Source organism: Schistocerca cancellata, chromosome 11 (genome assembly GCF_023864275.1).
Source record: "Schistocerca cancellata isolate TAMUIC-IGC-003103 chromosome 11, iqSchCanc2.1, whole genome shotgun sequence".
Classification (NCBI taxonomy): domain Eukaryota; kingdom Metazoa; phylum Arthropoda; class Insecta; order Orthoptera; family Acrididae; genus Schistocerca; species Schistocerca cancellata.
Window position 1 is genome coordinate 166163718 of NC_064636.1, and position 16545 is coordinate 166180262.

Genomic DNA, 16545 nt, shown 5'->3' on the forward strand with positions numbered 1-16545 from the left:
CCTTTGCCATGTAAAAACTTGGAAAGTAAGGAGTGTGTATCATAATACTAATGCTACAACATGATGCAAGTAGTTTCTGTGGCTGAGGCTGGCTGTAAGGTAACAAAAAATTATTTGTTTGGTTTACATAATCTATCAGGAAGAATCTGATTTAATTCAATTGCATTTGTACAAATTTGATGCTAGGGGGATAATAAAATGAAACAGTAAAATGAAGGAATTTAATATTACTTTTACGAAAAAAAAGATGGTATATTGGGATTTAGTAATGCCCTACGAACGACTACGTAATTGGAGGTGGAGAAGTTGAAACTGATGATATCGACTGTGTCTTTAAAGGAATTATCCCTGAAGGGAAATCAAGGAAAACCTAGAGCTAGATATCCAGACAGATATTTGAACCACCCGTCATGTCTATCACGACACCATCCTCAGCGTTGAAGTAAGAGAGCCAGTTTGGGTGAAAGTTATAGTAGTCATTAAAAACTTCAATGTTTTGCTAAGCTAACTCTACTTCCTTTAGTTGTTTTCGTCTTGAGAGCTCTTAAACCGAATCTTGTTAAATATACCTACCCGTAATAACTGTTTACGCTCGGTAACTCCCACAAGAAAAAAACAAAAACAAAAGACGAACATTAAATAACAAGCTATTTTTCGTAACGCGAACTCTTAACCTTTACTTCTCAATACTCTGACCCAATTTATTACTAGTGGCACGGCCATCAAGAATAATACTTCTTTTATTAGTGCGATACTGCATTATGTAAGTCGGCTGCAAATTTCGTTAAGAAACGACAGATGGCAATGTACCACATATGAAGCTGCTACATAGTAGGCCTAATCGTTTAGTTTTCCAGGGGATTAAACGATTTCTACCGTGACATTACATATTTCCACTGAGAAAGTGTTGGGCACATACCTTTTGGTTGTTTTGTCGTCTTGTCGCGTACTGTCCATATTTCCTCGATGGTTCCAAACTTCTGAAACGCATCCTGAAACTCTTCCTCCGTGATGTTTCGACTACAAACAATGAACAAGCGTGAATTAGGTGGATAGTCATCTAGACGCGGCTTCGAATCATAGCTATCGCTGCGGTCCGCTCTAGTTTCACTTGATTTTCTTCGTTCGCTCATTCTGTATACTGATTACTGATGCGTTATTGCCGTGAACATGGAAGACCAGAGATGCTATATGCAGCTAAGTACGAAAAATGAACGTTTAGAACAAGCTATTTAATTAAGAAGTCTGCCATACATCGTATACCAAAATTTACGTTTCTGTTTATTTAATCAAATAAACACGGTAATAATATGCCATCTGAAATAGGGTACACAATAGCATGACTACTTCCAGGAAGTTCTGACACGCGTATAGCTGCAACTTTCACCTAACATATACACGTCAATATCTTCGGTAGCAGAAACATTGGTATTGCACATGCGTGCGTGTGGTTACGGTAGGCGGAGACTGTCTGATGAAACACATTGTCAATATTTTGTTCAAAGTTAGTGTGCATGTAGTACAGAAAAACACAAGTCCTGGTATTATATACGGGAGCAGGTACCTTTCTTTGTGTACCGCCGTAAGGAAAGAAGACGAACACGTCTGGGGAAGCCGAAAAAGGAATAGAAAACTGAAGATTACCTTTCCTTTAAATACAATGGCAGATCCGAAAATCGAAGAAGTTCTTGCACCTTTACGTGCATCCGTTAAAGAACAGGTAAGCTGGCCTTTGTGTGGATATGTAGTTGACTATATTATGTGGTATATGCAGCAAAAAAACTTGAGCTTCTAATGTCGATGTCTGTAGAACAAGCTGGGTGGTTGACAGGGGATAAAGAACCGCGATTACATATCTTAACAACGATGTTATCGAACTCATTCCGGCTTTATGTAACATTGAAACAAAAACAAAATAGGTCAAATGGTTTTTGCCCTCACGATGTACATTTCGGAAAGTTGCAGACAATACTACTTTGTAAACAGTGATGTGATAGAACACGAGTTAGCAACAAAATTTCTTTCCCTGTTAACCGGGAAGCATCGAAATGTTTTCCGTTATGATGTCATGGCAATTAATTTGCTGTTGTCTTGTCCCTATATTTCGTTGATTTCATCCATATTAATAGCATTCACATTGTCTAAATGCTACCACCATAATGTGTTAAAGGTATCTCACAGTTGAATGAAAGTAGCGAAAATGGTGCTGCACAACTGTAGTGTTATAGTCACTGGGCTAGGGTATAGATGCACATGTAATTGACACATTCAGTATGAAATATTTATCATATGTTGCATAATAGTAATATATAGGCCTATTAACATTCTTGCGGCGAGGATGCTGGATCCATATCTAATTGGCCACTGACCCTTTGAAGCACAGAGTGCTGTCATTCAGTCTTAAAGATGTAACATGAAGTAGTAGTTTCTTTGTTATTCATATGATTTCAGCTTTGTGCATTTGCTTTTTGTCACCGTGCTTAAATATATTTATGAAACAGGAACTACCCTTATTAGAGTTTCATTTTCTAATACCTTTGTGAGCCAACAACCTTGCTGCAGTAGTAATACCAATGCCCGTCAAATAATCACAGTTAAGCACTGTCGGCCTCGGCTGGCACCCGAATGGGTGACCGTCCAGGTCTGCCGAGCACTGTCGGCAAGCGGAGTGCACGGTGCACTCAGCTCTTGTGATGCCAATTGAGGCATTACTTGATTGAGAAGTAGTAGCTCCAAGCAGAAAAACTGACTGCTGCCATTAGAATGGTGTGCTGACCTCATGCACCTACATATCCATTTCCAGTGAAGCCTGTTGGCTGAGGATGTCATGGCGGTTGGTCAGTACTGTTGGGCCTTCTGAGGCTTATTTGGACAGATGGAGGTATCTTTGTAAGACAGTCACAGTTATAAAGTTTTTGTCTGACTCGTTTCTACATCTGCATCCACACTCTACAAGCCACTGTGAAGAGTATGGCAGAGGGTACATCATGTTATCCCAGCTGTTAGGATTTCTTCCCATTCCAGTCACGTACGGAGTGTCGGAAGAATGATTGTTTGAATGCCTCCGTGTGTGTGCTGTAATTATTATAATCTTTTCCTCGTGATCCCTGTGTGAGCAATATGTAGGGGGTTGTAGTATATTCCTAGGGTTATCATTTAAAACCAGTTTATGAAACTTTGTTAGTAGGCTTTGTCGAGATAGATGTAAATTGCATATAAGAGTCTGCCAATTCAATTTCTTCAGCGTAACTGTAACATTCTCCCGTGGATCATTAGGTGTACTGTGTGTGCATAACTACGGCACTCTGCAACTGTTTGAAGCTCCTTCCTGTATTAATGCACAGGTTGCTTGCCACGTTTGTTGCCCCACACTTCTTTCCGTTAGCAAACTGACCATCCCTTGATGGCTCAGGGTGCAGTCTATCAACAAATTTGCTTAAGTTGTGACATATTTCTATTAACTGTGACTCGATTCAATGTCTCCTCATTTCTTGTTGCATCTACGCTTCTAATCGTTGGCATTCTCCTGTAGCACCCCACTCGAACAGCTTTTTCGTAGTGTGATGTTGCACGAGCCATTCGACCGCTCAGTATCGGTACGAGGTAAGATGAAACTGTTATGCAGCTCGACGCTAGCAGTCTCGGGGCACATCGCAGGAGGTCCGGCTAGGCAACTGGTACAGGCGTGTCCAGGTACAGAGTTGAGCATTGTCCCCAGTAAAAGGGAAATCTCAGATCTGGGAATTTAGACAACTGTAGCTTGCGAGGCATTTGTGTACCAAAAATGGCGAGGTGTCAGACAAACTGAAAGGTGGCTTCTTACAGCTCTTTAGAATCTGTAATAACTTGTAGTCAAATAGCAATGCAAATCGGAATACATTGGCAATCTGGTATAAATGAGATGCATCTGATGACAACACAGTATTTCAATACCTTTAAAGCTACAGGCGTTAGTATTTCACAGTGAATAAACATTTATACAATGAACCTCTGAATTAGCAACTTTTAATCACTTCACAGACAGTATCTCAGGTGATAGCATTGCACTATAGCTATCATCCCTGAAAGCTACGTATCTTTATCTATTTTGTTTATTGATGTAAAACATCTTTTGTATCTTTTTCATTATGCAAATATTTGTCAGAAAATTGTATTTCCCACAATAACACAAGCATGAAACTTTCACTTTTTGTCATACTTGTGTATTTATTTAGTGAATAGTTACTATTTTGCCAGTAACTTTAAGTATTAACTACAATTGAGAGTACAAAATCACGGTAATTTGAGAAGTGGTCAGTCTCATTTGTTAGCTGAACACCACCTTTGTAGTTAAAGAGAACTAATGGACACTTCTGACAGACAGGCCTAAATGACAACAATTTTCCCCCTGCGGGTCCGGGGGTTAGAATGGGCCCGAGGTATTCCTGCCTGTCGTAAGAAGCGACTAAAGGGAGTCCCTCCCCCTAAAGGGGGTAGTTAGCGCCTGCGTCTGGAGACGGACGGTTCCACGACCTATATTTGTGGTCATTTTGGTTTTTCACTTCTTCTCGTTTCTTCCTTCCTTTGGTTGGTTCCTTTCTTTGTTCTTCTCCATCTCACTGTCTTCCTTACTCTTTCCCTTGCCTTCTTTCCCTTGCCTTCTTTCCCTTGCCGCCTTTCCCTTGCCGCCTTTCCCTTGCCGCCTTTCCCTTGCCTTCTCTGGTCTCCGCCTTGGCGTTTGAGACAGTCTGTCCTCTCTCTCTTCTTTTTCCTCTTCTTCCTTCCTCCCTGTGCACGCCTGAAGGCCGACCCACGTGTTCGCACGCGTAGCCGGTGACGGGGTAACGCGTAATTCCCCACCCTGGATAGACAAGTAAGGCACGCACGTACCCCCTGGTAAAGGCCAGGCCTAGGGAGGGGTGATTGCCTGAGCTGATACCTTCTGACCATGCCGATTGGTCCCTCCGTCTGTTTCTCGGGAGGTGTGACCTCCCCACAAGGAAGGAGCGCGCCATCGGTGACGCTGGCAATCATGGGGGATTCCTCTGCAGTGGATTTCTCTTCTTCTCTCTCGACTTCTGCCCACAAACGGAAACTTGACCAGCCACCAGTGACAAAAGTACTACCACCTGCCCCACAGTTCCTCATCGTTTCTCGATCTGAGGACGGAAAGGATTTTTTCTCTGTCAACCCTTTCGTTATCCAGAAGGGCGTAGATGCCATAGCCGGAACTGTTAAGTCTTGTACCAGGTTGCGTAATGGTACCTTGTTACTAGAAACTGAGAGCGCCTTTCAGGCACAGAAACTGCTTCGAGCCACACTTCTGTACACGTTCCCTATCCGGGTGGAGGCTCACCGAACTTTGAATTCGTCTCGTGGTGTGGTCTGTACTAGATCACTTGACGGATTGACTGACGAGGAGATTCAGTCTTTCCTCGCTGAGCAGGGCGTGACGGCTGTCCATAGGGTCATGAAAAAGGTCAACAATGACCTTGTACCGACCCGGACACTTTTCTTGACCTTCGATAGTGTTAAGCTGCCATCGCGCATCAAAGCGGGCTACGAGGTTATTTCTGTTCGCCCCTATGTCCCGACACCTACGCGCTGCTACCAGTGTCAGCATTTTAATCACACTCGCCAGTCTTGTTCCAATGCGGCTAAGTGTGTCACTTGTGGCAGGGATGCCCATGAGGGTGACTGTCCACCTCCGTCTCCTCGTTGTGTGAACTGTCAGGGTGACCATGCAGCGTCCTCCCGCGACTGTCCCATCTATAAGGAAGAGCGATGTATCCAAGAAATTCGGGTCAAAGAGAAAGTGTCCACCTCGGCTGCTCGCAAGCTATTTGCTAGTAGGAAGCCCACGCTGCTCCCAGCGGGGAAATACAGTACTGTCCTCGCTTCTCCTCGGACTACCAGGGAGGTGGCAACCCAGACATGCGATATGACCTTCAGCACCACGGTCGTCCGTTCGGCCAGTGCTAAGATCGTGTGGTCGACGTCTCCTCTTCCTCCCGTCACCCCACAGACACAAGCCCCTTGATCAGCTTCTGCCACAACGAAGACCCAGAAGTCAGATGCACGGGCCTTCAAGAAGGAACCGTCCCGTGCAGACTTCCTACGTACCTCGAACTCCCAGCCATCGACCAGTACTTCTACCAAACGACTTTCCAAGAAGGCTCATAGAAAGCACAGTTCTCCTTCTCCGCCACGGCGCATTTCTTCTCCTGCGCCACCCAGCGGTTGCCGCCCCAGGCCGTCATCCGTTTCGCCTGGCTGGTAGCCGTACATCTGGCCGTTCACCGGCGGAGGAAGCTCCCCCTCCTGGCCATCTTACCGAGATGGCCGATGAACCTATGGACCTAATGGATGATGACTGTCTGCTTACTGATAGCGGCGGCAGTGCTCGCTCGAAGCCAGGCCCTCAGCGGCCTTCGCGGTGACCTCTTCTTTCATCTTCCTTTTCTTCTTACGATGGCACTTATTCACTGGAATATTCGCAGCATTCACTCCAACCGAGAGGACTTGAAGTTGCTGCTCCGCTTGCACCCTCCGCTCGTCATAGACCTCCAGGAAACGAAGCTACGCCCATGCGATCAAATTGCCTTGGCACACTACACCTCTGTGCGTTTTGACCTACCCCCTGTGGTAGGTATTCCGGCTCATGGAGGGGTTATGTTGCTGATCCGGGATGATATTTACTACGATCCCATCACATTACACACCGGCCTGCAGGCAGTTGCCATCTGAATTACTCTCCCCACTTTCACGTTTTCCATTTGTACCGTTTACACTCCATCGTCGTCTGCCGTTACCAGGGCAGACATGATGCAAATTATTGCTCAGCTACCTGCACCATTTTTGTTAACTGGAGACTTCAATGCCCACTATCCCCTTTGGGGCTCTCCAGCATCCTGCCCGAGGGGCTTCCTGTTAGCAGACCTTTTCAACCAGCTCAATCTTGTCTGCCTCAATACTGGCGCCCCTACTTTTCTTTCGGACACATTTCACACCTATTCCCATTTAGACCTCTCTCTATGTACTACCCAACTTGCACGCCGGTTTGAGTGGTATGCACTTTCTGACACATGTTCGAGCGACCACTTCCCGTGTGTTATCCATCTCCTGCATCATACCCCCTCTCCGTGCTCATCTAGTTGGAACATCTCCAAAGCAGACTGGGGGCTCTTCTCTTCCAGGGCGACCTGTCAGGATCAAACCTTCACAAGCTGCGATCGTCAGGTCGCACACCTCACAGAAGTCATTCTCACTGCTGCTGAATATTCCATCCCTCACCCTACTTCTTTTCCACGTCGCGTACCGGTCCCCTGGTGGACCGCAGCATGTAGAGACGCTTTACGTGCTCGTCGATGTGCTTTACGCACCTTTAAACGCCACCCTACAGTGGCGAATTGTATCAATTATAAACGATTACATGCACAGTGTCGTCATATTATTAAAGAAAGCAAGAAAGCCAGCTGGGCTGCTTTCACAAGCACCTTCAACAGTTTTACTCCTTCTTCTGTTGTCTGGGGTAGCCTGCGCCGGCTATCTGGCACTAAGGTCAACTCACCAGTTTCTGGCTTGACGGTCGCGAATGACGTCCTTGTGGCCCCTGAGGATGTCTCCAATGCCTTCGACCGCTTTTTTGCAGAGGTTTCGAGCTCCGCTCATTACCACCCTGCCTTCCTCCCCCGAAAACAGGCAGAGGAGGCTAGGCCACCTAACTTCCGCTCCTCGAATCGTGAAAGTTATAATGCCCCATTCACCATTCGGGAGCTCTAAAACGCACTTGCCCGGTCACAGTCCTCCGCTCCAGGGCCTGATTCTATTCATATTCAGATGCTGAAGAACCTTTCTCCTGCGGGTAAAGGTTTTGTTCTTTGTACTTATAATCACATCTGGATTGAGGGACATGTTCCCGCATGCTGGTGCGAGTCTATTGTTGTCCCGATTCCTAATCCGGGGAAGGACAAGCACTTGCCTTCCAGTTATCGACCCATCTCGCTTACCAGCTGTGTCTGTAAGGTGATGGAGCGAATGGTTAACTCTCGTTTGGTTTGGCTGCTCGAATCTCGACGCCTACTTACCAATGTACAATGTGGATTTTGTAGGCGCCGCTCTGCTGTTGACCAACTGGTTACCTTGTCGACCTTAATTATGAATAACTTCTTGCGGAAGCGCCCGACCGCGGCTGTGTTCTTTGATTTGGAGAAGGCTTACGACACCTGTTGGAGGGCGGGCATTCTCCGCACCATGCATACGTGGGGCCTTCGTGGTCGCCTCCCTCTTTTTATTCGTTCCTTTTTAATGGATCGACAGTTCAGGGTACGTGTGGGTTCTGTCCTGTCAGACATTTTTCGCCAGGCGAGTGAGGTGCCACAGGTCTCAGTTTTGAGCGTCGCTCTCTTCGCCATAGCAATCAATCCAATAATGGATTGCCTCCCAGCTGATGTATCAGGCTCCCTTTTTGTGGACGATTTTAGCATCTATTGCAGCGCGCAGCGTACATGTTTTCTGGAGCGCTGTCTTCAGCATTTTCTTGACCATCTTTACTCCTGGAGTGTCACCAATGGCTTCCGTTTTTCTGCCAAGAAGACGGTCTGTATTAACTTCTGGTGCTACAAAGAGTTTCTCCCACCGTCCTTACGACTCGGTCCTGTTGCTCTCCCATTCGTGGAGACAACAAAATTTTTAGGTCTTACATTTGACAGGAAACTTAGCTGGTCTCCACATGTCATATTTGGCTGCCTGTTGTACCCGTTCTCTAAATGTCCTCCGTGTTCTCAGTGGTATGTCGTGGGGAGCGGATCGAACCGTCCTATTCGCCTATATCGGTCGATCGTCTGCTCCAAGCTGGATTATGGGAGCTTCATATACTCCTCTGCCCAGCCATCCATCTTATGCCACCTCAACTCCATACAACATAGGGGTTTACGTCTTGTGATCGGAGCATTTTATACTAGTCCTGTCGATAGTCTTCATGCTGAAGCTGGTGAATTGCCACTCACCTACCGGCGCGATATACTGCTTTGTCGGTATGCCTGTCGGCTACTGTCAGTGCCCAACCACCCGTCTTATCGTTCCTTTTTTGACGACTCTCTCGACCGTCAATACGGGTTGTATGTCTCTGCCCTGCTACCCCCTGGAGTTCGCTTTCGTCGCCTCCTTCAACACCTTGATTTTTCACTCCCTGCAACCTTTCGAGTGGACGAGAGCCACACGCCACCTTGGCTCCAGGCTCAGGTTCACGTTCACCTTGACCTCAGCTCGCTCCCAAAGGAGGTTACCCCCCGGTTCGGTATACCACTCCCGTTTTGTCGAACTTCGTTCGAAGTTCCTTAATATGGCCTTCATTTATACAGATGGCTCTAAGACCAGTGACGGGGTCGGGTGTTCTTTTATTGTCGGGGCACAAAGTTTCAAATACCGGCTCCGTGGCCATTGTTCGGTCTTCACAGCTGAGCTGGGACAGCTTCTCGTTGTGTCCCTTCGTCAGATTGTAGCAGGGTCATTTGTCGGTGCATTTTATTGCTGTGGCATGTCGATTGGGCTGCATTTACGGACAACAAGCTTCGGGCCTTGAAACCTCTTCCTGCGGCTCGGACGTCCTCGTCACGCCCTTCTCGGCGGGAGGAGGTCGTTTTGGCCCGGTTACGAATTGGACACTGCCGGTTCAGCCATTGCCATCTGCTGACGGCTGCGCCGGCGCCGTTCTGCCCATGTGGGCAATTGCTGACGGTCCGCCACATTTTAACGTCCTGTCTGGATTTTAACACACTGCGTCTTGATCTTGGCCTGCCATGTACTCTAGATGCTATTTTAGCGGATGACCCACGAGCAGCTGCTCGCGTTCTTCGTTTTATTAACTTGACAAACCTCTCTAAGGACATTTGATTATGCTGTTTTTTTAATCCTATGCCTGTCAGTCTCTTTTATCGTGTTTTCCATTTTAGTTGCTGTTTTAACCTTGTGCCTCACGGTGCATTCCTAACGTAGTCTGGGCGCTAATGACCATTGAAGTTGTGCGCCCTAAAACCACCAAAAAATGAATTGAGTGCGACAGAATGTTTATAACATTTCTTTATTTAAATATTGTTGTAATATGTTAGTTTAGTCCAGGAAGTGGTCAAGATGAGTCAAATGACATCTGTAGGGTGTAAGAATTATATGGGGCCGGCCTTCAGCCAGTGGAAGGCAGACAGTAGGGGAACACTATGGGAGTCAAGTGGAGACTGGGATTTTGCAAGTGAAAAGCTGAAAGGAGTGAGTCTGGACAATTTTTACATTTGTGCTGGAAGGAGGCATATCTGCCTGTGGTGAGATACATAATTCAAATGTATAGGTGAAAGATCCTGGTGGTGAAAACAGTTGCTATGAGACTTTAACTTTCCAGGACACTTTTCAGTCAGATCTCGAAGGGGCCCTTACGTGTTCATTCTGGAAGAAGACAGACTGTCTGTGGTATCGTGTGGTTCTTGATGGAGTGGTCGGTTGATTTTGGGTCGTGAATGGCCTCTACCGTACTTCAATTTTTCGAGGGATTTTATACTTCGACAGGTCTGAATGTGCTCCGGTGTAGGACTATAACTTTGAATGCTTGTGTTACGGGACTGAGGATAGATAGTGCACGAGTTACTGTTGTTTTTATTGCATGTGTCAGTTTATGAATCATCATCATCAAACTCAGAACTCTTTTAGATATTAATTTAGTTTGGAAATTTTGATGCCTTCTCATAACACTCTCATTGTAATTTTACTGCATTTGATAAGGGTGTTTTCTGTCTTTATTTTAATTGAATATTATAGGACCACTTCTTGTTTATTTGAGATGTCCTTTCTTGAATAAACAATATTCAGCATAATTCTCAGCCATCTACATTAATTACATGTGTTAGTATAGAACCCTTGACATTAAACTATTCACTTAATTTCCATAGTATCAAATCTTCATCCCTCCAACTTCATTTCATCTTGGAGAGGAGAAATAACTTGTACAAAGCCAAATCTGGTGAGTGTGGAGGTTGAGGAATGACTATCATCTTTCCTACACGGGGCCCACAAATCTTTCACGGGTACGTGTGTGGCAGTCGTGGGGCTACGATGCGTTGCAGTATTTTTTTTTTTTATTTTTTTTTTTTTTTTCTCATGTTACAGTTTCCTCCCCTTCCCTTCAAGCTCTCTCTTCTCACCCTCTGTTGACCCTGGCTATTCTGATGTGGCTGTTCTTTAGATTCTGAATTGGATTGCTGACTTTGCTTTCTTGTATCATATAGTTTTGAAGAAAGAAAAAAGTGAATAAAATCCAAAACAGTGTCTTGATTTTAATTTGCTGAAAAGGTGACATTAATTTGCTAGAAAGTAGCAAATTAGTTTCACCTTTTCAGCAAATTAAAATCTAGACATTGATTAGGATTTGATTCACTTTTTGTTTCTTAAGAACTACGACAACGGTGTGGATCATTCGGGGAAGCACATCTCAGATGGCACTCTGTTCACGGCCTTCGGCAGCCGTCTGTGTGTCCTCTGTACACGGACAACTACACCCGCCAGAAAGCAGACACGGTAGGCAGTCACGTATCCTCGTGTTGACCACAGCCCTCTGATGACACGTGGCTCACACGGGTGGTGCCACACTTCTCAACTCCCTGAAAAAGCAAAAAAGTAGATGCTTGTTTTGTGTCCTTTAGAGGCACCGGGGCCTCGAGCGACGACTGTCGAGCCGGGCGAACGTCAGCGTGTCCGAATGGCGCTAGTGTGGAGAACCCTCAGTTGGAATACTAGGCTTGTGGAAATGACCTGCAAGTTAAAAGAATCGAACTTACACCAGATAATGACTGTGTATAACTGTCTTTTGTAGTGGCTTTGAGAAGAGAATTTAATGCGCAATTTTGTAATCCCTCAGCTTTCCCACCCACCGCCACACTTTGAGACGAGAGATGAACTGGGTAACAAAGAATCAAATGCTTTAGCTAATATTTAATTTGTCTGCGACACATGGTGGTTCCTTCAGAATGAGAACTGTGTTTCTTGTGGAGAATATTGAAGATAATTTCAGCGATGTGGCTACCCTGGTAAAAATACAAATTGGATCCTTACAAAGTGAAGTGTTCTGCTGTGAGGCTGTAACAAACAAGGAGATACCACTCTCAGTATTGCCCCACACACAAACTATTAGGGATGATCTAAAAGTTTTCATTTGAGGGTGTTTCTGCAGCGTATATGCAGTGTGGTGCGACCCCTATGCGGGTATTTAAGCACTGACACGTAGGTGAGGGATTTGTGTGGCATTCGCGTCTTTCCGACGGGCGTGTGGTAAATGTGGAAATGTGAAGTATGTCGACATTATTACCAAATGCATCCAAAAGGGACCGACGTGATGTTATTCTCTTCTCAGCTGCCGAATGTCAAACATTGGTAGACATCTGTCGGAGAACGAACAGAGTTGGTGGGGCAACACGTCTGATGCATACCTCCATTTTGGAATGGTGCGCCAAGTTCGTGCCGGTCACAGATGCTGGTCAGTCTGGGAGGCTGGCTCCATCCATTTTGGGAGACACCCGAGCATTCGTCCTACATCTCTCCCCGCGCGATTATCACGGTTTCGGTTCCCCAGAAAAAGTCCTCGAATAGTCGACGGTTTCTGTCGGATGAGGACGTGCAGCAGGCAGTTACGCCTTCTTTGTGCAGCAGAACGTGGTGTTTTACCAAACAGGATTCTTCAACCTGGTACAGTGGTGGGACGATTGCCTCAGTGCCCACAGTGATTTTGCATGTTTGCCTTACTGATTCTCGACTGCACAGCATCCGAACGGAAACTTTTCGATTGCTCTTTATGTTAATTCTCAGAGAAAACTTCGAACATCATTTTTTAGGGTGCACAGAGAGAGGACAAAAGGGAAGCAGAGTTAACAGAAGGGCCTTTATATTGCATTTGAAGGACACATCTTGCTGAAAAAAATAAAAGTTGGGCTATGTAGGTGCGACATTCTGCCTTACTTCCCACCTGCCAAGATGTGCTTCCGAGGTTTACATTTTGCTCAAATATTGTCCCACATCCTCACAGTGGTGGCTGTTGTAAACAATCTTCTCTGTACAGACAGACTGCACAGTCGCCCTCTTCAGCCACACAGCCACAAGCTTGCTCAGTTTTTGAAAAGGATTGCGTGCCGTGCTTCGAAACCCAAACATATCTGAATGATTTCATGTAATGCATGTGACTACAGATTTGACAATAGTTTCAACTAGCATCTCCACTGTTCAAAGTCCTGAAGAACATCTTGAATTAGTGAACTGTTAGAGGGAATACCACACGTACTGTGTCAGTGGATACCCCTCCACTGATACAGCTGTAGCCCTTCATTCTTTGATGTTGCTGGTTTATGAGGTCATCCTTTAGGACATCATGCTCCTGTGTTTTAATTGATCCACAAACAAATAACAAACAGGAAGATAGGAGTAGGTACATTGGGTCGTAGTGTAGTCCAGTTATTCTCTTTCCTGGATGTAAAGCCTAACAAAGCCCACCATGAATTAAAGCTGCCTAAAGAAAATTGGAAAGAGGAGGAAAAAGGAATGATGTAGATCAGAAATATCTCCGTGACGATGTTCGACCTCATATGTTCCCCTACGGAAGATCTACCTGCAGACACATTAAGTGAAAACCGACCTGTGACATAATATTACCACAAAGGTATGCGACAAACTAACTAAAAACCAAGTTGAGCGGAAATATTGAACAAAGAACTGCGAAAATATGTGGAAAAACATTAAGAACCAATCCCCAATTCGAATAGCAGTGTGGTGTCGAATGACTTCGTTACTGTAGTGATACCAGCTGGTGAGAGCCTATACATAATAAAGTTAAAAACAACTCCTTACTGAAAACAGTTACTTTAGTGCAGACATTACCTCACATTATTGTCAAACACCTATCAGGAATTAGAGTAGGAAAAAATGTGCTACGATAAAATGAGCTTCGGATAAAAATATAAACATTATAGACTTGTGTATCAAATATCCAATTGCAAAAATACTAGGTACCTCTCGCTAGCTGGATATAATGTGCACTAAGTAATACTGAACGTAACTCCAACATTGATAGTTTCTTATCTGAAACTTCCTGGCAGATTAAAACTGTATGCCACACCGAGGCTTGAACTTCGGACCTTTGCCATTGATGGGCAAGTGCTCTACGGACGGAGCTACCTGAACACGACTCACGACCCATCCTCACAGCTTTACTTTCGCCAGTATCTCCCGTCCTCGCCTTCCCAACTTTGCAGACATTCTCCTGTGAAACTTGCAAACTAGCACTCCTGGAAGAAAGGATATTGTGGAGATGTGGGTTAGCCACAGCCTGGGATATGTTTCCAGAATGAAATTTCCATTCTGCAATGGAGTGCATGCTGATATGAAACACAGGAGACTTTCTGTGAAGTTCAAAACATAGGAGACGAGATACTGGCGGAAGTAAAGCTGAGACGAGAGATTGCAAGTCTCGCTCAGGTAGCCAATTCGGTAGAGCACTTGCCTGCTAAAGGCAAAGGTTTTGAGTTTGAGTCTCAGTCTGGCACACAATGTTAAACTGCCAGGAAGTTTCGTATCGGTGCACACTCCGACGAACAGTGAAAATTTCTTCCTGGAGATGCTCAATTACTTTATTGATGCGCATTACAAACTTCAGAACCATCCAAAATATAAAATGTAGTTTCAAAATTTGTTTGTGTTATTTCATCTCAGTTAGAAGAGTTAATTTCGAGCTAAATAAAATTATTGTGGCTGACTATAAATCTCTTTTGCTGAGGACAGTACATCCACTGTGCCAGTCAAAGACCCTGAGGTAGATGAACTTTAGGATATTGTACAGATCCTGTTGTGTAATTATTAACAGCAAATTCAGTCAATTTTTATATGTCAATGTAAAATACACCACCTGACAAAAAGAGTAAAGCACCCAGATGGGGTAGCGGAAATGTAATGAAACTTCGTGGTTTGAGAGGGTACGTGATGTTATTTCAACGATGACAATATTGAGTCGAATTTACAAGAACGGTACGAGCCCACTTCCCAGTGCAACGTCGCAATCCCCTCTAGTGTGGATGTACGCACCGATTTGGTCTGGCTGTTGTATCCACAGTTGAAGAGTACATATTATGCCTACTTTCTTTTCCACCTTAACTCCCCTTAGAAGCCAAAACATTACGACCACTGACCTCTCCCCCAGGGGGTCCACAACTCTTTTGTGGATACGTGCGTGGCAAGCACGGGGCCCCGAGCCATTGCAGCCTTCTTTCTCTCCAGGGCTGCATTTCCTTTCCCTTCCCCTCCTTTCCCTTCCTTGCTCCTTTCCCCTCGCCCTCTCCTCTCCCTCTCTTGGTGTCCTTGCTTATGTTGGCCCCGCTATCCTCCTGGTTCTGTTGGTTTTCTAATTCGGCTTTGTTGTCTAATTCTCTCCTCCTTTTGGCATTCCTTGGTCCCCCTCTGGGGTTTGACCTCCATTACAAAATTTCTCCTCCGTAGTGTGGGGGAGAGCACCTTACCTAGTGTCTCCGACGTGCGCCCTCCTAGTACATTCCACCTTTTCTTTCACGTCGTTGTCTGATGCTAGGGTGCATAGCCAGCACAGTAGCCAGCCCGTGTGGTGGGGTCGCTATGTACCCTTTTGGTTGAGCCCCCTGAACACACAGGGATCACACTTCTGATACCTGAGCTGTGACCTCCTCACGCATGCCTCGGAGTGGTTGCTCATCCTACTGGAGCATCGGAACTCCCGGCAATGGCCGCCGTACCAGACGGCCCTTGCTGTGGCTGGGTGGCTCCCGTGAGGAGAGCCCCTGATTGGAGTGGGTGGCATCAGGGCGGACGCTATGCAAATGAAACGCATACAGGTCCAGAACTCTGGCCGTTCTTCTGCGGCCGTCTCTCTGCGTGGAACTGATTCCTCGAGTGCTGCTTCTCTAGCCCCTTCAGCCTTCCCTTCCGTGGCTACCCCCTGGGAAGAGGGTCAGGCCCGTCGGCTAGGGGCAAAACCTTTCCCCGTTACCTAGTTTGCACCAGGACTGATGGAGATACTTTCACCAATACCAAACCTTTATTCTTTGTGGAACACATTGAAGACAAGTTTGGCGAAGTGGACTCCCTGAGCGAGATGCGATCGGGTTCGTTGCTGATAAAAACTGCTTCAGCTGCCCAATCTGCGGCCCTTCGCGCCTGTACCCATCTTGGCACAATTCCTGTGTCCATTACCCCCCACCAGTCTCTAAATATGGTACAAGGTGTGATTTTTCACAGGGACCTCATCCTTCAAACTGATGAGGAACTTCGGGACAATCTCGGACGGCGGGGTGTTCACTTTGTTCGGCGTGTTCAGAAGGGTCCTAAAGACAATCGTATTGATACTGGTGCCTTTATCCTGGCCTTTGAAGGGGATACCCTCCCCGAGAAAGTTAAGATTATGGTCTATCGTTGTGATGTGAAGCCGTACATCCCACCTCCTATGAGGTGTTTTAAGTGCTTGCGTTTTGGACACATGTCTTCCCGCTGTTCACAGGCCCCTCCCTGTGGTGA

The 16545-nt window shown here is 45.8% G+C and overlaps 2 protein-coding genes across 3 annotated transcripts in view; one reads left to right on the top strand and one right to left on the bottom strand.

Moving 5' to 3' along the window:
* Positions 1-1263, bottom strand: part of LOC126108916 (RNA-binding protein 45) — a 109198-nt gene extending 107935 nt beyond the window's left edge. For both annotated transcript variants that reach the window (XM_049914279.1, XM_049914278.1), the window contains exon 1: positions 920-1263. In XM_049914279.1, the coding sequence (XP_049770236.1) occupies positions 920-1133 (214 nt within the window). In that variant the 5' untranslated portion in view covers positions 1134-1263. The remainder of the gene's footprint in view (positions 1-919) is intronic.
* Positions 1264-1366: 103 nt separating this feature from the next.
* The window catches only part of LOC126108915 (glycine--tRNA ligase), a 171028-nt gene continuing 155849 nt past the window's right edge, over positions 1367-16545 (top strand). The window contains exon 1 of the mRNA XM_049914277.1: positions 1367-1720. Within this exon, the coding sequence (XP_049770234.1) occupies positions 1475-1720 (246 nt within the window). The 5' untranslated portion in view covers positions 1367-1474. The remainder of the gene's footprint in view (positions 1721-16545) is intronic.